Genomic DNA, 27501 nt, shown 5'->3' with positions numbered 1-27501 from the left:
TACTTAGTATTTTATGTGAGACTCATAATACACTAAAAGAGCAAATCCATTTTAAGAATGAAGTTAAGGAATAGATAATTTTTCAGAGTACAGTGACTTTTGTTTAGTCTATAAATACTTGTCCAATATGAATCAGATGCAAAGCCATTGAGGTATTTTTACCTGAAGTCGTAGGTTCATGACTTTTTTCCTCAGGCTTGCCATTGGCCTTGAAAGCTCTTTTTTCATCCACCTCATCATCTCCCCACCATGACGGCTGCCCGTATAGTGGAGTGCCTCGGGGCATAGCAGAAACATCTAAAAAGTTAAAAGAGAAAAAAAACAAAACCTTTTTAAAGCAGAAGAAACAAGAAAATATATTTTATGTGATGCTAAATTTCCTTAGTTGACTAAAACTACTCTGGTTTCAGTAATGTAGCATTTGAGCATGAACTTAAGCAGAACTGGACATGAGTAACTGAATGCACACTGGCAATGACTAAGTACAGCAACTTACTATGTGTGACAAGAGCTTTTGTTATGTGTTAGAAGGCTCTCTGATATATAACTGAGATCTGTAACTGTAAAAAAGTGATCATTTAGTAAATAGGCAGAAGTGTCTTAGGTAGAAAAATTTTGTTGAAAATACACAGTAATTACCAAGGAAATAATAAAAACAGTCTGATTAGGGACAATAAAAATGTCATTAAGGGACTGGAGAGATGTCTCAGTGGTTAAGAGCACTGGCTGTTCTTCCTAAGGTCCTGAGTTCAATTCCCAGCAACCACATGGTGGCTCACAACCATCTGTAATGAGATGATTCCCTCTTCCGGTGTGTCTGACGACAGCTTCAGAGTACTCATATATGTGAAATAAAAATAAATAAATCTTTAAAAAAAAGATATGTCATTAAGTCTAAATGTATAAAAGGTGAAACTAAAGCAAATTTTGGCGAGAGAAATGACACAGGTATTAGACATTAACTAATTTGTGCTTCCTCAATATTAGCAAACCTTTAGTTTCAGCATATGTATTATTTACATCTACTGTTACTTGTTACTTAAAGGGATTATGTATGTAAAACATCTTTGTAATAACACTGTCAGCATTAGTTGATAGATGGATGATGCAGTATTATTAAAAATTTCCATTTTACAGGCTGGAGGGATGACTCAGAGGTTAAGAGCACTGACTACTCTTCTAGAGGTCCTCAGTTCAATTCCCAGCAGCCACATGGTGGCTCATAAACATCTATACTGGGATCTGATGCCCTCTTCCAGCATGCAGGTGCATATGCAAATAGAGTGCTCATATACATAAAATAAAGTAATAATTTTTAAAAAAATTTCCCTTTTATTTCATTTATAATTCAGAGAAATATATAGTATAAAGTAATAAGCTACAGCTTTAAACTATTATTTTCTTCAGATATTAAAACTACTTTCCTTAAATATTTAAGATATGGGGCACACATAGACATAGTTGTCAATGTTTTCTAGGGTAAAATGGTTACATTAAAATGTACTCTGGAATTAGTCACTATTTATTATTTTTATGCATGTAGATAGCTGCATGAAAACAAAAAAAATATAATTTAAGACGAATATAAATTCAAAAATTTCCAAAGGAGTTACAGCATTGTAATATATTTCATATTGACAACTATTATTGTGTTTGTATTGACAAACTATTGTGTGTTGTTGGAGCTCAGTATGAAGCTAATTCATGTTAGACCCCAAGCATGTTTGTCTCAAAGTGTCCTCCAAGGTCTGGGGATGGGTTAGCCTCCGTGACTGTATGTCAGGGAGAGAAGAGAAAAACAAAACAACGCAAAAGTACAATGTGTGTCCTTGAGGACACCTAAAAGACAGACTATTTTCACAGAGATTATTATTCTTTATCCATTGATATGCACATGTCTGCAGAAAAAGAGAGTAGCTGGAAACTTGGCTCTGGGCATCTGGGCCACCGGGGACAGTTCAAACAAGGACTGTGGCTAACTGCCTCAGTTTCCCAGTCAATTACTGCTGGACGTTGTGAGCAGCCTATTACATAATACTACCTTTCTATATTTTAGTTGTGGTCGTTTTTGCTTGGAAGCTCCTCCCCCCAAGGGACAGTTAGCCTCTTCTGCTGGGACGTCGCACTGGGTGCTTGCACAGTCAGTCTGTAGGTACCAACGTAACGCTGTGCTCTTGCTTCCTCTCCTCTCCCTCCCTCCGTAGAGACACAGACATGGCCACTGGAGATCATTCTCTGGACCGTGCAGACCACTCACCCACAGGTTTCTCTTCAGATTTCAGTGCTTCTGTGGCTCTGGGCTGCACCTCTGCAGCAGCCTCCACTTTTGAGTCTGTGCCTTTGGCACTTGCTGATTTTGGTAATTCTGATTCTGAAGACTTCTGGGACAATTGAAGCTGAATGGTAAACTTCTCATGCTACAAAACATTTAAAATAAAAGTGAAGCTTCCATGAAAGAAGTCAATTCTAGCAATAGGCTGGCAACAGGGATAAACTCTTACCTTAAGAGCTTCTTCAGGGACCCTCATTTCTCCTCGCACTACAGTGAAGAGATTTGTATGTAAACAGAGCTAAGGAAGAACACAACTCCAAAATCCTGGTCACTATGCTTATAACTTGATGCTCCAGAAAAAGGGGATGGCTGGGGGAGCACTCTCTCAGCAGCAAAGGGGAGAGGGAGTGGGGTAAAGAACACCTGACAGAGGACTGGTAGAGAAGCAATATTCAGAATGTAAATAAATAAAATTAATTAAAAATAAGATGAATAAATACAAAAAGGTCCTCAAATATTATTTAGAAATCGTCCTATTTCAAGAGTAACTAACAGAACTGCCATGTTTTTATCATCTACATGTATAGTACTGGGATTAACCCAGAACCTGCATATGCTAGGTATGTACACTACAGCTGACACATCCCCAGACATAACCAAGTTTTTTTTGATAGAAAAGGTCTGCTCTAAATTTGAGATTCTCCTGGCAGCTCACAGAGTACCTGAAATGCAGTCTGACCCTGGAATATTTCCTTTAATAACAAAAATGCTTAAAATATATTTGTCATTAATAAATATGAACCTTAAAATCTAATAAATATTTACAATCTTAGGCAATACTTCAAATAATTAGAACACATTTTTTTTATTTTCATAAGCAACAATATGACAGGACAAAAATGAAGAAAATTATAGATACCTAGTCACAAAAGACACTAAAAATGTCTCATGAGTCAATACCCCACAACAAATCCTGAAGGGATTTTTCAGGTTTTCATGAACTTTGATAAAAATGAGGTGGATTTTGCAAGTACAAAGAAAATGAATGCTATAATTAGGGTTCATATGTAACCACACCACCCCTTTCCCTCTATGTACCAAAATAAGGTCATATTACATTTTCAAACAATGATTCTATACACATGAGAACAAATGCTTAGATATAATGAATGCTTTCATTATTATGCCAAAACAACGAGGCTTCTTATTAAAGACCAATCCTCCTCTAGAGGCTGTTTCCTAGCATTATTTAACCTTACAATGAAAGCAATTTTAAAATTAGGTACTAAATTCTACCAGCCTTTACTAATTCAAAGCACTCCTCAATCACTTCAAGGGTAGACAATTGTAACCAGCATGGTGTGTGTGTGTGTGTGTGTGTGTGTGTGTGTGTGTGAGAGAGAGAGAGAGAGAGAGAGAGAGAGAGAGAGAGAGAGAGAGAGCAGTAAACTTATGAACAGAACCTATAAACAACTCTATTCAATTCCACTAAACTCTGTTGTGCAACAAATAATTCAGTGAGTGGACAGAATCCTGTGCTCTCAAAGAATCTAGTCATTGAATCCTGTCTGGAAGTTCCTGTCAACAATGAAGTTTTCTATGATTCCAAACTGTAAACTTTCTTTTTTGCCATATGCATATTTGCTGTTACATATAGACACATACATATATCTAAACATTTAATGAAAACCATCTACTGCAGTGGTTTTCAACTTTTGGGTTGCAACCCCATCAGAGATCCTTCAAATCAGAAGTTTCCATTATGATTCACAACAACAGAAAAATTATAGTTATGACTTAGCAATGAAAATAATTTTATGGTTAAAGGTGACAAAAATATGAGGAACTGTATATATTCAAGGGTCCCAGCACTAGGAAGGCTGAGAACCACTGCCCTAGCAATTTTTTTTTTTTTTTTGCCTCAAAAATTAAGAGCTTAAAAGAAAATTCACAGCACAACTACTTTTCAATGGTAATGACAGTTGACAGTGATTCCTGTATTTTCAGATGAAAACATGAATGAATATGAATGAAAATGACTGTGAGGACTTTGTAGTGCCACCTCTTAGAGACAAATGAACATCTTTGCCTTAGGGCTTTCCTTAAGGTATCTCCTCCTTCTACTCCCCTATTCCCCACCCCAATCTAAAACTTCATCTCAGAAAGAATGACAGGAGTCCTCTTTCTTATGTTGAAATATTTTGTTTTCTGTGTGTGAGATCTGAGACTGCTATGTTGGGGTGGTTTGAATGAAATGGCCCCTGCCACCAACTTGCTCTCAGCCTCTGTTCCAGTGCCATGGTCTATCTGTCTCCTGAACTGCTCCTTGCTTATGATGGTCATAGACTATCCCTTGAAACTGTAAGAGTGCCCAACTAAATGTTTTCTTCTATATACTGCTTTGGTCATGTTGCATCTTTACAACAACAGAAAACCAACTAGACACGTGGGTCCAGTTTTTATACCTTAAAAGCTGTATCTTCTCAGTTGTGTAAATTTTCACAAGTAGTTTTCAACTTGCCAGTCAAGAGAAAATGATAGAAATGCAGTTACTCATAATGTCAGTAAGTTATAAAAATTTTAAAGTTTATTTAAAAATTAAAACTTTTCAAGAAAACTGTTTCAATGTTACATTCTGTTCTACATGTACTTTATACTTATGGTAATTAGTAGATTTCAATGCATATTATCAAACTTCTAAAAGAATTAAGTACTGACAAAAATATATTCATTTAGTGTTATGCCAAAATGCCTTTAAAAATCTGTACATGTATCTCTTTTTTTAAATAAAGTTGAAAAAGAAAAGAATAATTAAAACTTTTGGGGGTATACTGGAAAACACAGGCCTAAATCTGTAAATCACATGAATAATTTCTGAAGTTCATTTCCTCAGTGTTTTATAAGACAATGATAGCTAATCTAAACCATCCCTATACAACTTATTCAATACATATTCATCTAAAGGGTCACAAAACCTCAGCTGTATACTGGCAATGTGCTTTTAGACTTTACCTTAAAACAATTATGTCTGAACAAAGCAAAATGTTAGTTTTAAGTGATTCGTAAGAGCTGTGACCTTAAGATATCCTGTGAATACACTATCTTTTAAACAAATCTTTAACTCAAAATAGCAAATAGCATATACAATAATGCTATGCTACTATTTTACTAAATAGAACTAAATGTAGTGTTTTCTCTAAAATCCAGAATGCGATAAATGTAGCACTTTCTACATTCTTATTTGCCACAGTGTTCACAGAAGAATAAGTCACATTCTTCCTATTTGCACATGTGGTGATTCTATATCCAACAGACTACAGACTCCATCAAATAACTCAGATTTTATACAATTTCAGAAAAGTAGTAGGGCATAAAATCAACATATAAAAAGTACGGTTTTAATACTCAACAACAACAAAAAAAAATCTATGGGCTGGAGAGATGGCTCAGAGGTTAAGAGCACTGACTGTTCTTCTAGAGGTATTAGAGTTCAATTCCCAGCAACCACATGGTGGCTCACAGTCATTTATAATGAGATCCAATGCCCTCCACTGGTGTGTATGAAGACAGCCACAGTGTACTCATATACATAAAATAAATAAAGTTTAAAAAAGCAATTGCTGAGAAAAAAGGGGGAAAAACATTCCATCTATTTGCCAAAACAAAATTCCTAGTGATACACCTACAATCAAGGAAGTAGACTTTTTCAATGAAAATTTAAGATGCTGGAATAATAGACCACAAAAAGGCCTTCCTTGATCTCACACTGGCAGAATTATGGCAGAATTAGAAATAGTTGTTACCCAAAGTATTTTACAGTCAATTTTAAATAGACTGGACATGTGTTTGTATATGGGAGGGGCAGAAAGGGTAATGGCACATGTAGTAAAACTGGAGAGAAGATGAAGAGAGTGGAGTAAGTGGCACTGTAGAGGATGATAATAGAAGATTTATGATATGAAAGCAGAAAAGGACACTGAGATGCAAAACTGTAAGGGGTAACAACAGAAGCAAACTATATTTGAAACTAAGAACTCTGTACAGATATTAAAAATATTGAGAAAAAATGGTGGCACATGCCTATATATTCTTAGCACTCAGGGAGCTCAGGCAAAAGGATGATGAATTTTTTTTAAATGATACAACCCCAGGTAGCTTAATTATACCACTCCCAAGTCTAGCTAACTAGGACACAAACTGGATTCAGTGGGGGCACAGATGGCAGGTAGACCTAAAAGAAAACCCTCAAAGTTGGGTAGGAAGGAAGGAGAGGGTAGAAGCGCAGTTACAGAAGGAATTGCAGGGATGGGGAGTGAATAAATAGTCACAAAGTTGCAGGACATCTTGGAAGACTAAAATTACTTAGTATATATATCTGAGACCACCAAAAGTACACTTGGCAACTTGGAAGCAAATGAGCACACACTTCTGTATGTTTATCAATTGCTGCTTTGATTTGAAAAACGGAATATTTTATTGAGTTCATACTTTTCAAAAAAAACCTCTCTAGTCAGAAATCAGATGTATAGTATATACATTATGTTCTCTAGCTCAAATCTTATACTATGTTAAAACTGTCTCTCCATTAAGGCAACATGTTATTAGTCAGAGCTTTCCTCTCCAAAGTACAGTATTTGAGATTGGCTACAAACTTAATTTTATATATGAATAAAGCATGACAATTTCCTCACAAACAAATATAGCTGTCACATAAATGGTTTAAAGTAATTCTGTCCTATGGAATAAAATGTCTGCCATGTCCGTTTCAGCAGTGCTGGCTCAATACTGACTCTGACTCTGAGGAACTACTTAGGGATGCAAACTTAATGGCCCTAGCCAACTTTAGAGGTGTGAGTTGACTGTGGGGCAGGAGAAGGTTAGTTTGCTGTTCATAGATTACAGTCTGCAATCTGCAAAGGTCTGGGCCACCCCTCAAGCTGACTGCTTTCCTGCCTTGCCCCTATTCTTCTTGGAAGCTCTCTCATGTCATGGCAGGTCATCTCCCTTCCCAGTCTCAGAGAAGCTAGGGCTAAAGGTGTGCTCTGCTGAATTTCCTATTGTTTCTTGGAATTCAAACTCAGAGGTAACTACAAAATTTTATTAAAATCTGAATTTCTTAGGATTTGTTCTTGTTTTAAGACAGCTAACAGTAAATTAATTGCAGGAGGTACTTGTATAGAAAGTTTGTCAAGTTTTGATAGCACTTAAACTGGTTAAAGATAACTGTTAACTAGTTTATCTAATATGTAATGTAAACATTTCTTTATTTGGTGTATTGTGCATGCATATATACCAAGTACTTGTGTAGTGGTCATACAACATATTGCTCTCCCTTTCCACTGTGTAGGACTTGTGGATTGATCTCTGTTGCTAGACTTGGCAGCATGTAACTTTACCAGCTAAGCAATCTCACCATCCACACCATACATATTTTTAAAAGATTTAAAATACATAACAAGTAAGTATTTAATTAATGTATTTTTTCAGATTTTCAAGTATAAGTGTAAAATATGTGATGTAAAACTATTCGAGTTTAAATTTTCAACTTTTTTAAAAGATTTATTTATTTATATGAGTACACTGTTGCTGTTTTCAGACACACCAGAAGAGGGTACTGGATCCCATTACAGCTGGTTGTGAGCTGCCACATGGTTGCTGGGAATTGAACTCAGGACCTCTGGAAGAACAGTCAGTGCTCTTAATCACTGAGCCATCTCTCCAGTCCCAATTTTAAACTTTAAAAATTCTATCTTTTGTTATATGTGATAGTACATTTGAATATCAACTTATCTTCTGAGCCTACTTTCTTTGATAAAATGATCTAAGTCTACCAGATGCTAATGTTTAGCATTTTAAACTATCTGAGTTTCAGTAAATCTTTAAAAACTAAATTTTAAGAAAAATGTTCAACATAATTGAAGATGTTTTTATTTTAATTAATTACAAATAGAAATGTTTTAATTGTTTAGTCTTATTACTTCATTTTACTAGGTTCCTTTACACTATTCTTTACAGTACAGTAAAATCATATAACTGTCCCAACTTTTAAACAAAAATTTGAATACACATAAAATGAAAATATACTAGTCATGTAATACTGGTGTCAGAAAACATAAACACTGTTAAACTTTTAATTAAACCAGCAGTATAACATGGGACTGAAGGGCAGGTTAATGTCTCTATCCTCCTGAGAGACTGGCTTGGGCCCTTGTAATTCACCTGGCAAGAATCCTAGGTAGGCAGTGCTTGTGACACTCACAGTATCCTCCGAGCTCTATTCTTTCACACCAAGTTATGTCAAGTAGCACCACTGAAGGAGATGGGCAACAGCTGAGTATTACCAAGCTTTCCAGGATCATCCAGGAACAAACTGACTGAAGGCAAACAGTAAGCATAAATACCCAGTGCTATAAATTCTTATGTCACAAGATATCAAATTGTGGCGTAGTAAATATCTTTAATCATCCTAATAAAGGCACCAAATTATGTAAGGATATCATATCCAAATCTCAGCTTATCTTCAAGTTTCAAAGTGATGTAAGTCTGCTCTGGTATCCTTACATCATTCACAAAAGTCTACAAGGAAAAAGAAAAAAGGTTATTCTGCATATAAAGTATTAATTCTCATATGCTAGTCAAATTCATCAACCTACTACTCAAAAATACTTATTGTGAACTGCACCCTATCACATGCCAAGCATCCTACAACATAATACTTACTTTATACTAGATCTTTTGTAAATATTATTGGGAATACAAAGAGTACAATGGTCTCAGGTTGAATTTTGGCACTTGGAATCTGTCTTAAAATGAAGCCAAAAAAATCTCATACCAAAGTCAAAGAAACACGACTTAAAACATTTCACTACTTTATTTATTTAAGGAGAGAGAAGGTGAGAGTGTGAGTGTGTGTGTGTGTGTGTGTGTGTGTGTGTGTGTGTGTGTGAGTGTGTATACATTGTGCAACACTGTACATGTGAAGGTTAGAACAATTTGTTGGAATTCTCTTTCCACCAGTTTTCAGAATTAAACTCAGCCCATCAGGTTTATAAGCAAGCATCTCTAACTACTAGGCAATCTTGTGGGCTACTTTACCACTGTCATATTGGATTTCTGGACCTTTGCTAAAATTAAAATACATATGGTATTTTAGTGAATGGATTCTTTCTATATATCGGAATTCTGCTATATCCTCATCATGATGTTTTATCTTAACTCAATTACTTGTAACTACTAAAAATTACCAAAATAACAAGACAAATAGCATAATTACTTAGAACAGCACTATCCAAGAGAAATATGCCCTAATTTCCCAATCAAACAATATACACTACTTATAATTTGTTGTAGGCTTGTAACAATTAAAATTAGTTTTGATAATGCATTTTAAATTTAATCCAGTGTACTAAAATATAATATCTCAAGAAGTAAAAGTTAGTAAGGTATTTCGTATGTGTGTTTAAGCCTTTGGACCTTAGACTAGTCACATCTCAAGTATTCAATGGTCACTAATGGCAGTGAAAGGACCAGACAGAAAAAATAGCAGGAGACATAAATCATATCTCTGTCATCCTGCAGGTTCTTACTGCAGTGCCTGACACATTACATCGGCTTTCCAAGAGGACATCTGGAGATATTATCTTTGTAGGGTTTTTTTTTCCTTTTGGTTGGGCTATTAGAGGACAGCTGAAAACATTCAGTTTAAATGTTCATAGATGCAAACAGACAGGAAAACACGAAACAAAAAAGCAAAACTCAATCAAACAATGAATAGACAGGAGAACTGTAGAATATAACAATAATGATATAATCATAGTGTAGACAAAATTATCACTGTCTCTCCAGGAAATGAAGACAATTCTAGCTCACTTTTCTTTCACCCAGAATCAATGAGAAAAAGAGTATTTCTAAGGACAAAAAGAAACGAGGACGTTTTCATTCTGTTAATCAGACTCATTCAATAAGAAGGACCATGTTGTATTTCCCAAAAACATAATTTTGTGTGTGTGTGTGTGTGTGTGTGTGTGTGTCTTCACAACTGCACACACAAATCAGTGTTCCTGCTTGTGAAGGCCAGAGGTCAACTCCAGACAGTGCTCTTCATAGCCCATCTATCTTGTTTTCTGAGGCAGTGTGTCTCACTGGGATGAAGTTTGTCTAGGTTTTCTGGCCAGCAAATACTGGAAATCACTTGTTTTCATTCCCCAGCACTGGAATTACAAACATCCAAGTAATCACACCCAGCTTTTTATGTCTGCTGGGTACTGAACGTATCTCCTCTTGGAACTCGAGTCTGAAAAGGGGAAAGTAAAGGCCCAGGCTAGAATGCAGGCTGCTGTGCAGTTGCACAGTAACAGATGCAGGAGTAGGATGTGGTAGACATGGTAGGGAACAGGGCAAGTGCTCAAAGGAGGCAAAAGGACGGACAGAAAATAATGGGCTCACAGAGAAGCTTCAACAAGCTCACAGAAACGTGGGCCACCAAAGTGCAGCAAGAAAACAAGTTTCAATTCTCTCTGCCTTATTTTAATAACATTTCTGGTGGTAAAAACATATATTCAGGTCCCTGGGAAATATATTTTGTGATGGGGTAAAAGGAGCAAGAATGCAAGTAATATTTTGATGTTCAGTTTAGAGGGTGTGGTGGCTTGAATAAACTGAGACAGAGGGTTAAATTCGTTTTAGTATAAAATAATGAGGGCAAGAGAGCTGGGTCAGTGGGTCAGTGGGTAAGAGTGCTGCTGCTCCTGTAGAGGAGTAGTGAGGATCCAGCAACTTAAAACAGCTGCAACTTCAGCTCCAGGGACGCAAAGCTTTCTTCAGGCTTCTGTGGGGATCCTCACTCACATTCACACACACACAATTTAAAAATAAAGTTAAAAAACAATGTATGTATGACAATGGATTTGTTGACAAGTTTATAGGTTCCTGAGTAGTAAAACTGTCTTAGCTACCCTTTTTAAATGACTAAATAATAATAACAATAAATCAACTTTCTAAATGTTACTGCATATTGGTTTAAATGTTTAAAATGATTTACTTATCTTCATCTTTATAGCAAACTGTAAGGCATAATTTTATTTCTATTTTCAAAAACTGAGGAACAGAGATTAAGTAATTTTTCCAAGGTTATACCACTTTTTACAATTAAAACTGGGCTCACAAATAGTACTTCTCTGTTTCCCCCTAGTTCTGACATTACTTTTAATTTTGATGTTAAAAATTCTAGAATTTCTAAAGTATTAAAAGCATAGTGAACTGGAAAGATAGTTTAATGTTAAAGAGCACTGGAGGCTCTTCTAGAAGAGGCAGGTTCCATTCCCAGCACTCAAGTGTCACAGAGTCTCAAAGAGCCAAAGGAAAATTAAGAAGTTGAAATAATTCAGTACATCAATATTCTCTCATATCCTGTGATTATTTTCATTCTGCAAAATGTAGAAACATCAGAAGAAAATTTTAAAAAATCTACCACAGTTACAAAAAATACCTAGAGACTAAAGAAAAAAAAAGAAAAGAAAAGAAAAGAAGGAAAATGGTTACATCCCTTGTTTTTTCCCCACTCCAGTGTGTGGCATCCAATCTACCTTTTCCATCTTACTTTCTAAAATGAAGAGCATATCTCCTGTGCCCAAAGATGGTTTCCACATTCTTACTTCCGGGCCTTTTTTCTGTTCTCCCACACATTCATTGCAGGTGCATGTTGAGGCTAAGCTTCAGTGTCTTCTTAAGAAAATCTTTATCACTAAATGCCTTTCTTATCTCCTCTATTTATTCCTTAGCTGCTTCTACATATGACTTTAATGTACTCTGCACCTTTCAAATATTTAGAAGGGAAACACAAACTAAAGAAAAGGGAAAACATACAAACAAGTACTGAAACTTTATTCACATTAATCAAGTATTCAAAGTAAAAAGTGCTGGTAACTTACCCCATTTAGGCTGCCTAAGTCTTTCACCAAATGTTCATCCATAGACGCATCATAGTTGATTACTGCATGTTGCTTATCCACACTACGGGACTAAAAGAAAAAAGTTAAGCTAAATTTTAAATTAGCTTACAATTAAATTACAAGAAAATACTAAAGTAACAGAAAAGATTTTTACCTATACATACAATATTAATAGACAGCTTATAGAGAGATAAATCAAAAAAGTAGATTAAAGAAAATTTAAACTGTGTTATGATACACCATAAATTTTGCATTATTTCTAAACAAAGAAAGTAGCTAAATATTTAAAATGAATGTTTGTATCACTTCCATATTATAATTTATTTTGTTTATTTTGTTTGAGAATTTAATTAATTTTGTTGAGTGTATCAAAGTACGTATTGTTTAAAAATTGTCAAATGCCCAGGTACCCAGTGAATATTGTTAAGAACTGCTACCTTGCAGGATTTCTTTCTTTACTACTGAATATTATAACACAAATTGCACAAGAAACCCAAAGACTTAGATACTAAAATAAAAAGATGATAGTGTGACATGTTATGAACAAAATTATCATTTAAAATGTGAATTTTTAAATTGGAGTTATTAGAAACTTTTTTTTTTTTACAAATACAGGTGAGTGTACCTATACATACTTCTCTCTCTTACACATACTTCTTTATTCTAAGTTTTCATTTTTCAAAGAATAATCCTCAAAACACAGAATTTGTTATAGGTAATACCAGGGTGAAAATTTATCAAGCTAACATGAGAGTTAGTGAACAAAAGAATGTAAATTTGAATTGTAAGAAGTCTACCTGACCTCTGACTGAATCTCTGGTTCTGTAAGGAGAAACGTTTTTATTCCCACTAAGCTTAGTCCTTGCACATAGAGAAGGCTGATACATCACCTGAAGCATGAGCTCACAGTCGTCTCTTCCAACAAAAATCATTTCTCGTGGCAGCCTGTGGCGAGTGCCTCCACTGCTCACCAAAAACCAGGATGTTAAGCTCATTTCTGCTTAGCTTCTGAATCTTTAGCAAAGCTACATCATCCTGCAGATGTGAACAAGAACACAATAGAAACTCATCAGTATCTAGTCAACAGCCCGGTAAGTAGTCCTCAAACAGAACTGCCCTCAACATTTTCACCCAATGTACCACATTCTCAGCAGTGTCATGATCCAGAAAACTCCACTCATAGTCCAGTTAAAAGTCTAAAAGGCTTCTAGACTCTACCTGTAATTTCAAAGTAAATATGCATAGTAGTGTAACATAACAATCTGTTCTGTAGAAATACATGCCTTGCTGAAAAAGCAGTATGAGAAAGACTGAAATTTATACAGTATATTTGATATCTAACTAGGGTAACTGCAACCCAAAGACACCACAGTATAAAAATTCAATTCCTTCCTCCTCCCACCCCACTCCCTTCTCCCTGCAACTTGCTAAATAGAGTGGGATAGCTTCAGATTAGACCAATCCACTTTCCACTGCCTCCTTAGTGCTGGGATTACAGGTGGGAGGTGCTACTTTACTTTCTCAATACATTTTCCCTAGAGTAGTAATTATTAAACTTTTGGTTTTTAGTAGTCTCTAATACTTAAAAAACAGGGAGATCCCTAGAAGTATTTGTTTATAAGAGTTATGATATATGTAAAAAAAAACTGGTATTTATTTCATTTAAAAGAAAAATAAAGTTTCAAAATTACTAATACTTGTTTAAAAAACCCTCTCTACAATGGAAAAAATAGCACTACTTAAAATATGGGTTATCTTTTAAACATCTGGATTAATAAAAAAATTCCTACCTTCTTGCATTACTCTCCCACCATAATTTTAAACTAGAAATATGTAAAGAAAACCTGATTTTGGAGTGATAGAAAAATGAGTTTTAAGTCTTTTACAATATTTGTAGGGAATTTTAAAAGATACTAACAAATAACTATACAAAGCCAAAGTTTCTTGACTATATGAAATTTGGAAACTGTACCAATGAGCCTTTCACACAGTTATGCACAAATTCACCTTCCACTTGGATGGGCTTTTATAACATTATAAATTGGTCATTTGAAAAACAGTTTTTAGAATTATGTAGAACTTACAAATACTTGAATGTTTTTCTTATACTACTTTAAAAACACATTTACTAAATATCACTACCCATGTCAACAGAAAAGTCTTTAAATATTAGGGACCTACTAAGCTCACAGACAGAATTCATCATCTTAAATTACATCCCTGACACCTAAAATTTTATCACTGAAAATAAAATCCTGCCACTTTTTCTTGGGTTCATTTTGACAAATACTTAGTTCTACTTAGCAATCTGCCATTCACTGAAGTACAACTGATGTTTGATGAAAGCATGGGCCTAGTTCAGCTTACAAGTCACACAGTGATACAACTTATTTTCCTGGAGACAGCCATAGTAGTCTGGCAGAGTGAAAGCACTCTGTAAGTACTTCCTTTAGTCCTGCAGAACACTACAAAGTGTACTTCAAGGTCTACACTTAACATAGTCACCCACTGTTACCATTTTGGGAGATAATCTTAGGTAAAACTAGTGGATTTTCAAAATTGTTTTCAACTGCAGATGTACAACACAATCTAGTCCACTGCCTTGATCTGTGCTACTGAGCTTAAGTTTACCACAGTTGTCTTTGTGTCATGTGTACGAACAAATGCAACAAGAGGCATAAAGTCCCTTGACATCATTAAAGACATCTGGTCCCATGGACCCTACCCTTGAAAAGATTGCCTTTAGGGACACCCAAGGACCTGCAGACTGAGCTGTTAACAATGACTGTCCTATGGGATTCAGCACTGTCTAACAATTTCAGACTTCTGAGTCTGAATCCTATTCTGAATCCTATTCTACCACTTTGACTCTGCATGACCACAGGCACACGCATGGTCCGAGTTTCCTCTCCTAGACTTAGTGTCATGATACCATCTACTCAACTTTTGTGGGAATCCAAAGAATACTTTCAGCTTTTCCTAAGATTTATACTTTGCTACCCTTGACTAGGAAGTAAACTTTACTGTAATGGAAACAAACATTCTATAATAAAATAGGTGTCTTCACTAAAGGCCACTGTCCAATGTCCTAGTAAGAATCCTATATGCTTTATGTTAAATGTGACTGTCTGAGTTTGGGTTTTGTTACTGTGGTAAAATATAATGAAAAGCGATTTGGGTAGGTAAGGGTTTATTTGGTTTACAGGCTGCATTAAAGCAATTGAGGAATGTGCAATCCTGACTTGTTCAGTTTGTCTTCTTATACAATCCAGGCCACGTTCCCAAGGGTGGCACTGTCTAAAGTGGGATAGGCCCTCCCATATTTCTTACCAATCAAGAAAATGCCTCACAAGCTTGTCTAAGGCCAGTATGATGGCAGCATTTTCTCAAATGAGGTTCTCTCTTCCTAAGTGACCTTAATTTGTGTCAAGCTGACAGTCACCTACACATAACTGACACAAACAACTTTTACCAAAATAAGCAAATAATTTTTCGTGAAGCTAAAATAATCAAGTCTTATTACTTTCTCAGCTTATTTAATCAGTTTAATTGGTTTATGTGGTTTATTAAGTCTCCCAATCACCCAACTATTTAGTGCAGATGATCTTAGTCTTACACATACTTTCTATCAAACTGGTATTGCAGCATTTCTTTCTCTATTTTAAAATAGTCTCCATGGTCAAGTCAATAGAGAACCAGAACTAAAGGAAATTTTTGTAAATATATCACATAATTTACACACTCCATTTATACAGAAGAACAACTTTAAAACACTGCATAGTAAGTAGGTCAATAATTGCATATTTTTACAAGAGAGCACAACTGAAAACTACTATCTGATATAATCAAAGGAAATCAATTCATCTTAAACAGAGCAATCTAAATGTTAGAACCATACATGGACAAAAAGAACAACTTCTTAATGTAGAAAAATCTGCTTAAACAAATATTCATATGCTATAAAGCACCCTTTAATTTTTATTTATTGTAAGACAGTCTTTAAATATTTATGGAGCAAAACAATAATAATACGACTGTAATATATAATTTTAATGTATATTTATATAATTATAATAACAAAATGATAGAGTTAAAATAGCTTTTTACAAATCTTATTTGGCTTTGTATGAAGTTTAAAATTAGAAAATGCACATTTCCTAAAATGAAATACAAACATACTATTTAATATCTAAGGTATTACATTCATTTTTGGACTAAGGCAATCTTTTCTACTGGAAAATGCAATGTAATACAAAACTACATTCTCTGTATCTCTAAGACAGTTTTCCCATCATTTCCTTGGGTACTCTTTCTTCTTCTATCATGTGTATATGTATCTGTGGTATATTTGTGTTTGCAGGTATGTGGTAAGAGAACATGGAAAGACCAGAGTTTGACAATGGACATCTTCCTGATCCAGCCAGTATACTTAAGCAGACTGTCCCAGGGACCTCAGGCCTGTACCTTCTGAGTGCCGGAATTATGGGCTCCTAAGCAATTTCAAAATGGGCAACAGGCCCAAACAGGTATTTTTAAAAAGAATACATTTAAGTGTCCAGCAGCAAATACCAGGGAAATGGAAGACAAAACCACAACGAACTATGACCTTAATCCAATAAATAGGTACAGTACAAACACCTTGAAAGGTAACAAGTAGTTCTTAGTAGGAACTCAAATGAGAATGTAAATTAGCACAGTTATAAAAAGCATTCTGGGGGTTCCTAAAAAAATAGAGCCACTGTCTGATGTTGCAACCCTATTCACAGGCATATATACAAAGGAGATACATTTGTGGGAAATATATACATTCCCAAATGTATTGTAACACTAACACCAACAGCAAAGAAACCAAGCAAAGTGACCATGTACTCATGAAGGCAATATGGCTCAACCATAATGAAGCATGAAATTCTGCCATTCGACACAGCATTGATGGAAATGGAGAATCTCAGGTTAAATGAAATAAGCTAGGCACAGAAAAAGGAAATAATATAAAACCTCACTGGTATGTAAATTACTAAATGTTGCTGTCATAGATATTTCGAATATAATGGTAGTATCTAGGAATGGCTAGGGGAGGGAGTATGAGGAGAGGCTGGTGATAATGATCAACATATTTATAGTTCATTAGAAGCAAGAAGCTCTGATATTGCATATGTGACTATAGATAGTACACAATGGATTCTAAAACATTAGAAAAAGAGTCGATGATGAGGAGACAGACAAGTTCAACTTATTTAAATGCTACACCAAGTATACATGGACTAAAATATAATACACTTAAATATATACACACACACCTATTGAGCCGCCTACCAAATCCAGGGTTGCTAGGGCAAACAAACAAAAGAATCTTGCTTCAAGGAACTAAGTCCTGTAGAGAATGCTGGGAAGTGAGATGGAAACAGGAAGCTGTTCTTATTCCAGACTGGAATGGGAACATGAGATGATCTCACCAATGCCTGCTCAAGGCCATAGTTTCTTCATCTCTAGGTTCTAGCCTAGAACAACCTTTTACCCACTGTAACTGAAAACTTTTCTTCCTTCGTTCTACCACCGTCACTTCTCTACACACCTCTGTAAGAGATCAAATCTTATATACAGCAGAGGGTATTTAACTCTACTAGAATTCTTGGCTTGCAGGTAGCCTGGAGCTCTCTAGTGTCACCTACGGTGTTACTGAGTGAGCCTGGCCCTTACTTCCTAGTTATGCTCCTCCTCAGCAATCTGTTACAGCTACCTTGTCACACAGGGCTTGGCTGTTCAGCAGTTAGATGACAACAGTTTAACATTCCAACATTAGATGCCAGGCAGGTGTAAACCTAACTAGCATCACAGTCATACCCTCACCTTCCTAGATTAGTTTTAAAATTGGACATTCCTGTGGAAACAGTTCATTTTTGCATCCAAACATGAATGCAATGAAAATGTGTTACATATAGATAATGCAATTTTATTCAACCATAAAAATGAAACCATATCATTCCCAAGAAAATGAATATAGCTGGAAATTAGTATATTAAAGAGAACGTAACCAAGACTCAGGAAGAAAAATTCCACCTTTTCTGTCATATGTGGATTCCAGATTTTAATTTTGCATATGTGTGGTTCATGAGACTAGGAGAGGACTATGAGGTGGAGAGGAGTCTTTGGGGGGAAAGGAAAAGAGGTTGCTAGAGGTTAAAAATGTGGAATGGGATCTAGGGGCTAGAGAAAGAGCAGAGTCAGGGAAGGAAGTAAAGAATGATCAAAGATAAAGAAGCAGATATGAGGATGTTTGCAGCTAAACATCAGACTGAACATGGGGACCCGAAAGGTTTGCAACCTCATGGGAAGAAGAACATCATCCAGCCAAGGCACGAAGGTAGAGAGGGTGATTGAGAGAAGGAGCACCTTCATGGAAGCAAGTTGAGGGATAGGAGCAAGGGAAGTGGGGTGGGGGGAAGGGTATAACATTTGAAATGTAAATACAGAGAATATCCAATAAAATTAAAAAAAGAAAAAGAAAATGCCAAAGGAAAACCCATTATCGTATTGTTATTTAAAACATACATTTTCAAAATGCTACTTGTAGTTACATATAACTCAATTGAGAACTGAAGTCAAAGGGATATGAGTGCTCTAGATTATAATGGAGTTTTGAGATAAACAATAGCATTGTTATAGAACCAGAATATAGAGCACTGCACAATCCATGCTCAAAAAAAAATAAATAAATAAAATAAAATAAAACAAAAAACAAAACAAACCAATCCTTGCTTTTTTACATTACATTCCTAGTGTATAATTAATGCATGGAATTACTTGAACTAGGCCACATGTTAAGATAGTCCTTCCTTATGTTGTGCAAGGCAGCAGCTGGCTGATTCATCACCAGATGGCTTTACACAGAATAAGGCTCATCTTACCCTACAATCTCTGCTCCTGCAGAGAGATAAATAGCTGGCCTCACAATAGGACTATCACTCTTCAGAGCAGAAAGGGCTTTCTTCTAACCTTATTTGATGATAAAATGTTATCATTTGACAACTTTGTTTTCAAGTTACTAGGAAGCATGAGAGGCAATGACTTGACTTACTGTGTAGCTGTTTCCAGAGTATATGTTTTTCCTAATAAGATACATGAAACTTTAAACAAAGAGAAACAAAATGTTGCAAGATATTTGATCACAATGTGAACCCCAAGACTGTTATTTACTGAGAAACCTGCTTTTAGTATGGCTCAGCCTTAGCACATGCCTTTAATCCAAGAGCTTTCTGCTTGAAAATTGTAAACAGGATTAAATAAAGTCAACTATAGGGCAATATGCAAGCAAGCAGCCAGTTGACAAGTACTGAATATGTACATGTCTTCTGTGAGGCTTCATCCAGAACCTAATGGACACAGATTGCAGAGACCTACAGCCAAATATTAGGCAGAACCTCCCAGGAGAGTTGTGGGAGAGTGGAGTAAGGATTGAGGGAGCTGGAGAGATCAAGGACACCTCAAGACCTACAGAGTCAACTAACTTGGGCTTGTGGGGTTCACAGAGACTAAACCAACCAAAGAGCATACATGGCCTAGACCTAGGCTCCCTACATATTTGTAGATGTGCAGCTTGGTCTTCATGAGAGTCCCCTAACAACTGGAGCAAGGGCTGTCTGACTCTGTCGTCTGCCTTCGGATCCCCTTTTTCTAGTTGGGTTGCCTTGCTTAGCTTCTGTGGGAGAAGATACACTTAGTCCTGCTGTGACTTGATGTACCAGGGCAGGGTGGTACCCATAGACAGTCAGAGCAAGCATCTCTGAGGAGGTAACACACAGGTACAACATTCTCTGAGAAGGGGAAGGGTAACGGGGAGATGGGTATGTGAGGGTGGGCCTGGGGAGAAAGGAGGCTGTGATCAGGATGTAAAGTGAATAAATAATATACAAGAAAAAGAGTAAGGGGCAGTCAGGACGGACAGAGGCGCACAGGAAGTAGGAGAGTGGGACATTTGGTTTGAAGACTGTGTTTTGAGACTGAGTGAGAAGGAAATTTCCTTCTGGGATATCCACTGAGGAGGGTCGGCTGGGTGCTCTCTGCCTCTCTGAGCCAGCAGGCTTTCACCCTAGCATCTGACTTAGTCTTTATTGGTAAAAACAGAACGGAGATTTGGTTAAAAAACAACAATAAAGCGATAAATTTCACATTTCAAATTTGTCCTTTGACCATCAGTAAGAATCATAAACTAAACAAATGTAATAAACTACTGCATGAACTAGCCCATAAGACTTTATAATTTGTATCATGCTTTTCCCTATCATGGCAAGCATTTAAAAGAAACAGGAAAAACTACAACTAAATACACAAACTAAAGATTCTTTTTTCATTCTGACACTGACATCATCTAACAAAAATATGCTTGACATGCTTGACCTTAAACACTTTGGTTTTGATGCCCTGTATTTGAAAATGAAAGAAATAGGTATAGCTTCATTTCACATATGGACTAGGGATCAAACAAATGGTCTGAAAAGCAAGCACATCACTGTGATCTTGTATATTAATAGAATTTATTAGCCATTTACCATATATTAAACATTTTTCTAAGAAATTCATAAGTAAGAAACAAACATTGTCTTAAAAATCCTGTGTTTCCTTGGAAATGAACACAAGTTGTATACATCAATTCCACAGAATACTCCAACATTCTAGAAATTTGATAAAAATCCATTTCACTTTTAAATTTAAATATTGCAGATACAAGGAAGTAGAGAATTAAGACAAAAAAGTACCTAATCTCATAGGAAATAAAATAAACAAATAGTTGAATGGGCTAATGTAGCTTCCCTGGCAGTGGAAGAGAGAAAAAAAAATAAAGCAGAGAGAGAAGGATGATGTAATAGTTTAGGGTGGTACTCTTTAATACAGACAGTCAGAAGAAGCATCTTTGAGAAAGTAACACACACACACACACACACACACACACACACACACACACGGGGGGGGGGGGGGACTGAACATTTCAACTCTGCTGTATAATTAACTTGATCTGGGACAGAGAATGAAAAATGTTCTTGGGAAACTTCATCTACTTTAAATCCCCACCCTCATTTGTACAGTTTCTCACAAAAAAATAAATCTGCAGCTGTGCTGTTTTTGGATTCCTACCAAGATACTGACTCTCTGCTCACATGAAACACCAGTAGTAAGAATATTTTTATGAAAGTGGAGGAGGGGAATGGAGAAAATACTTTCCTTCTCATATTCATTATTTTGGAATAAATGCCTAAATTTTAGTTATTATCTGCGATATAAATCAAAAACTCTCCTTCAAAAGCAGTTAACATAAATATGAACAAATAACATATCATCTACAACTTAATATTTGTTCACCAAAATTAGATGACATTCCTCATGTTGTATTTAACTTGATTATACATTTTCAAAAGAAAACTTCAATTTGATGAGAAAGGGTACTGACTTACAAAATCATTAAATCCTCAGTGAAGTCCTCCCAGAAAAAATGCTGCACACTTGCATGACTGAGGCATTAAGAATTCTTCCCATGATTTAAATTCGTAAGATGATAAAATATATGCATGCGTATCTAATAATTTACAATTAGGGAAATGTTAATGTTAACATTTTCTTGGTAAATGCTGAAATCAGTGAGCTATTTCTTTGTCATTTTAAGAACAATTAATTGTTAGGAAATGATATGCTGACCCTGGGTGAACTCATATATCAACTCTAACTACAATAAAACAAATGTGTTTCCCTTCCATAAACTGAACTTTCTGCAATTCTACATTTCTTTCCTCCTGTCCAACTCCCATCCTATCCATTTTATTTCAATCCGTACATACCATTACATAGCATGAATATCCTTTCATTTCTTTGGCTCTCTGGTATAATTTAAATGAAGGTATTTATTGTAGTTTGGATCTTAAATGTCACCCATCAGCCTCATGTGTCTGAATGTTGTTTGGGAAATTCATGAAACTTCTAAAGCATAAGGCCTAGATGGCAAAGGCTACTAGGGCCTTTGAGTGTTATAGTTTTGCCCTGTTTATGGCCCAGCTCTCTGCTTTCCAATCTGCCAACTTGTGAAGAAGTCAGACCCTATGCTCCTGTTACCATGGAGTAGGCCCTCCAGCTACCAGGCCTTCCCTGCCATGCTAGGACTATACCTTATGTAAAACCAAGAAAAAAAAAAGTAAAAATTTTCTACAGATTCTTTCTATTATGTATTTAGTCACAACAAGAACAAAAGTAACTAAAATAGTATTTCTTTCAAAATTCATGTTGAACGTTTATCCTCAATGCAACTGTATTAAGAGATGTGGCCTTCCTCCTGTAGCCAGGCAGGATCCCCAGTGGAGCAATAAGGACAACAACCCACCCACAAAAGCTTTGACCCAAACTTTATCCTATCTGTAAGAAATGCAAGGACGGAGATGGAACAGAGATTGAAGGAATGGTCAACCAATAACCCACCCAACTTGAGACCTATCCCACAGTCAAGCACCAATCCCTGACACTATTAATGATACTGTTATGCTTGCAGACAGGAGTACAGCATGTCTGCCTTCTGAGGGGCTCCCCTTAGCAGCTGACTCAGATGGATGCAGACACCCACAAGTCAAACAGTGGATGGAGCTTGGGGATTCTTATGAAAGAATAGAGGGAAGGACTACAGTCCCCAAAGGGGATAGAAAGTCAACAGGAAGACCAACAGAATCAACTAACCTTGATCCTTGGGGGTCTGAGAGACTGAACCACCAACTAAAGAGCATATATAGGCTGGACTTAGGCCTCCCTGAACATATGTAGCAGATGTGCAGCTTGCTTGTGGGTCCCAAACAACTGGAGCAGTGGGCCATCTCAAAAGCTGCTGCCTGTATATAGGATAGTTCTTCTAACTGGGCTGCCTTGTCTGGCTTCAATGGGAGAGGATGCACTTGGCCTTGATGTGCCAGGGTGGGTGGGGAGATACCCAGGGGGTCCTACCCTCTCAGAGAAGAAGAGAAGGGGGCAGGAAGAGAGTATTGTGGCAGTGGATGACCAGGAGGAGTGAGTAGGATGTAAAGTGAATAATAATGATAATAATAATAATAATAATAATAATAATAATAATAATAATAATAATAATAATAATAAAGAGATGCAGCCTTTGAGAGGGAATAGAATCAGTACTCATGTAAAAGACATAGAAACTAAAAAGTAGCCTCTTGCTCATCTATCCCATTGCACACTTAGATGATGCTACCTCTAAGGAAAAGACCTTCAACAGATAACTTACTAAGATTTAACTTACTAGAACTTTGAAAATAGCCCTTGGAATTTTCACAACTGAAACATTAAGAAAAGGCAGACCTTTTCTTAATTACTAATTAAAGGGAAAGGGTTGTAGGTTGTGCCATTGTAGGTTGTGCCATCCCTGGGCTAGGCTGAGCAAGTCAGTAAACAGCCCCCCAAGGCCTCTGCATCAGCACCTGCCTCCAGGTTCCTGCCCTGTTTAATTTCCTGACTTAGTTTTCCTTGATGAACTGATAAGTACCCAAAACACCCTCTCTTTCCCAGGTTGCTTTAGTCATGGTGTTTAGTCACACAATAAAAAACTCAAACTAACGTTACACTGACAAAAGCATACGCCATTTTTATAGTTCTTTTCCTATGGCTCCAATTTTACTTTTAGGAACATATTTTCAGTTTCCTTCTGCCCAATCCCCTGGTGCTACTAATCAAATCCAAACTCAGCATCTCATGCTAGGCAGTATCTATACTGAACTACATTTCCAGAGTTCCAATTCAGATTTTATATGGTGGCACAGGAGTTTATTTTATTAAACATATTATTTATCTATAATTTATGTAATTGGTTTTCAAATAGTAAACATTTCTATGGACGTTTCTCATAGATCTGTATGGAAATCTCTGTTTTCCTTTAGTTTGGAAGAACTGCATTAGATCCAATGCAAATACAAATACAGAATTCTAAAACTCAGACTAATTTCAAAATGAGCCCCCCCCCACTTCAGGGTTTACAAAAATTTTATAATTTTTTTTTAACTTGAAAATATTTAAATAAAAAATTAGTGACAGAGTCTAAGATAGAATCATGCCAAATTAAACGAGAACAGGCAAGAATATGTGACAGAGATAAGAGCTGGTGAATTATCAAAGTGTGTGCTTTTTGACCCAATATATATAACAATTATATTTAAATCTGTAAAAGAATAAGAAAACATTAATAAGTAGCCTTCACTTGGTAATATGTTAGTTGCAAAATTTAGGAGGATTTCTCTTGAACAACCACAGCAAATAACAGTAAAATTCAAAAATATATATGGACACATACAAGCACATATTCCCATGGGATCCAAATTCATGGATTCAATAAACTCAGATGAAAATATAAAAGGAGAATAATTATGCCTGTTTTGAACGTGCACAGATAATTTTCATTTGCCATCATTTCCCAAGTGACAGAGAATATTTAGTATTTGTGGACTACTGCATTATATTAGGCATTGTAAGTAACACAAAGATAGCTCAAATAATGTACACAGGAGGATCAACCAGAGATGGCTAAGCAGGTAAAGGCACTTGCTGCCACAACTGATGCCCTGAGCTCACCCTGGAACTCACAGGGTGAACTGACTCCTCCAAGATATCCTTTAGCCTCCTCTGTGTAGCACATCATGTAGCCATACACATACACACATGTACTTTTCCCTATCATGTAGCCATACACATACACACATGTATTTTTCCCTATCATGTAGCCATACACATACACACATGTATTTTTCCCTATCATGTAGCCATACACATACACACATGTATTTAAGCAGATGTCAATAGGTTATATGCAAATAATAATCCAATTTTATTTAAAGGTCTCAAACACTGGAGGATGTAATTCTATTTTGATACCAAGGGATAACTGCCTTGTGTGTGCTTGTCCACTCTGTCATCCTTTGTGCCAAAGATGGGGTCTCTCACATGCTATGCACAGAGTCTAGCACTAAGCTATATCTTCAGCTCTTATATTTTTAAATTATAGTCCCACAGAAAGTCTCCCATTTCCAATGTGTTTTCCACCAAATTATTTTATACTTTCTGTCTCTTTCCTAAAGAGGCTCCCTTTCCCCTTTCCTTGGATTTGCTCAAATTCGTTTTCTGTTTGCCTAGAGTGCAAGACTCCTTCCTCTTCAAGCTCTAAGGTTTGAATTTGTGATTTGTTATCCCATGTAACATGTAATAAACCTTTACCCAGTATACTATCAGGAAGAATCAGAAGTCTTATCTTAAAGCTTACACACCCCACCCCAAATCCTGGCACCATGCCTCTTTCTCTACACCACAAGAATGCTGTAAAATGACATGCAAAACTGCCCAGTGAGAATAGAATCCAGGAGAGGTAAATATTATTTCTACAGAGTTAATGAAAAAAATTTAACTTTAGCCAATGTGTTTCCTCACATACAACAATGGGGTGGCATTATTTCTGAGGCCCTAAGGGAAGAAATATTCACAATTAAACATTTATCTTTTATAGTAACCTCTAAGAAAGTTGTCCATCATTAACTAAACATAACATGAAACTGAGCTTCTGAGATAAAGAAACATATTCAATATCACACAATGAGTGACACTGAGGTACTACCTGATCAATTCTTACCCTATAGAGCATCATTGTCCATCTACCTATAGTCAGCAATGCCCTACTTGTAAGTAAACTTTGTTCAAGTATACAGATGACTAATTCACAGGAAGAAAGATCACAAGCTTTTCTCTATCACCCTCACAGTTATTTTAAAGAGTTAGGTCACTCCAATTACTTCTTAGATCATTTTATTTCCATACTTGCACCCCTCTCACCACTACATATAAAACAATCCTTTCAAAGTCCTCAATAAATTCCCATGGCACTTAAATAACATCAACCAATAAAAGCTCCATCCCATTTCAATTCCTCCTCCTCGTCCCTTCTCTCACTCATCTCCAGTCACAGGGGCCTCTTTGTTCTCAAATTTACGTATCTCATTCCTTGCAGAACCACACTACATCTGAGAATATTCGCTATCCAGATACTTACATGTCTTTCCCCCCTACTTAAGCTGGAATGCTAAATATCTGGGGTGGGGTGGTGAGCACTGTTTCAGAAGGCTGATTTCTCAAACACTCAGAAATAACAGCATTTAAAATACACTGTGTAGTGAACCTTTCTTTCCTATCAAAGATGAAAGGCGGGTAAAGATTATTATTTGTATTTGTTTGAATTGAGAGATACATAAAATAAAAGTACTTTACTGCATTGGAGAAAATGGTAATTCAGTATTTACAAAACAGGGGTAAGGAGGAATTTTTACACCATTTGAAAATATTGACCACTTCGACTATTTATATGTACTCACACTTTGAAAATAAAGAAGTCAAGTCTACCATCCCTCACTTTTTAATTTGATTAATTTTATTCACTTTCTTTCGCCTTCTGTCAACTGGCCTTATGTTTTATTAATGCTATTTTTAAATTATCTGACCAGTTTCCATGTTTAACTCTGCAGCTATGTTCTAAACACAGTTACAGTGAAGCCACTGTCCTCATTGCAAGGCATGAAGCAGTGTTTGCAGTCTACAGTTGTGTCAAAAACTCAACAACAGCAATGCCTCTCTTGGTGCTGATAAACTCTGCTTCCTTACTCAACCTTATTAGCATATAGTGACATTATCATCCATATCCTCAAAACTACTAGTTTCATTCAATTCCTTTGTTAATCAAGGAAAAAAAAAAACTACAAATAAGTTTCAATGCCTTTGTATCACTTCTCCACCCCCAGCATATTTTGTGTGGCACTGATTCTATTTATAAATCTGGATGGTTTTATCCTTGGCTATGACAAGTACTCGGAACAGGATGAAGACATCAGATATATGGCTTATTAAATTTATAAATGTCCGAAAGCCAGGAAGAGAAGCTAATCCCTTGGATGAGAAGACAGAATCATGATTCAAAAAAATTCAACAAATTTGTACTATAGTCACATTAAAACAGATAAAATTGAGTAGAAGGTAATAATATCACTTATCTTATAAATGGAGTATGTGAGACTAGTAAATATATATAAGAATATTTATGTAGATTTCAGTAATTTTCAGGCAATAATGTTTCAAAAAACAAAATGAGAACCAACATAAGGTTGTTGAGTTTCTAATGGTTAAAAACACTTGAATAAAAAAAACCTACAACTGGTATAAAAAAAAACTTATGACTTATTAATAATATCAGTTCATAAGAAAGAGTACTTT

General features: G+C 36.0%; 1 protein-coding gene across 1 annotated transcript in view; it reads right to left on the bottom strand.

Annotated features, from left to right (window-relative positions):
* Positions 1-27501, bottom strand: part of CEP170 (centrosomal protein 170) — an 80889-nt gene that overhangs the window by 47681 nt on the left and 5707 nt on the right. The window contains exons 2-7 of the mRNA XM_080918938.1: positions 13113-13257; positions 12202-12291; positions 8770-8848; positions 2502-2560; positions 2258-2417; positions 163-297 (exon numbers count right to left, since the gene is read on the bottom strand). Of these exons, the coding sequence (XP_080775064.1) occupies positions 163-297; positions 2258-2417; positions 2502-2560; positions 8770-8848; positions 12202-12291; positions 13113-13217 (628 nt within the window). The 5' untranslated portion in view covers positions 13218-13257. The remainder of the gene's footprint in view (positions 1-162; positions 298-2257; positions 2418-2501; positions 2561-8769; positions 8849-12201; positions 12292-13112; positions 13258-27501) is intronic.

Source organism: Micromys minutus, assembly GCF_963924665.1.
Source record: "Micromys minutus genome assembly, chromosome: 1".
Classification (NCBI taxonomy): domain Eukaryota; kingdom Metazoa; phylum Chordata; class Mammalia; order Rodentia; family Muridae; genus Micromys; species Micromys minutus.
This window is presented reverse-complemented; position numbering and strand designations above follow the sequence as displayed.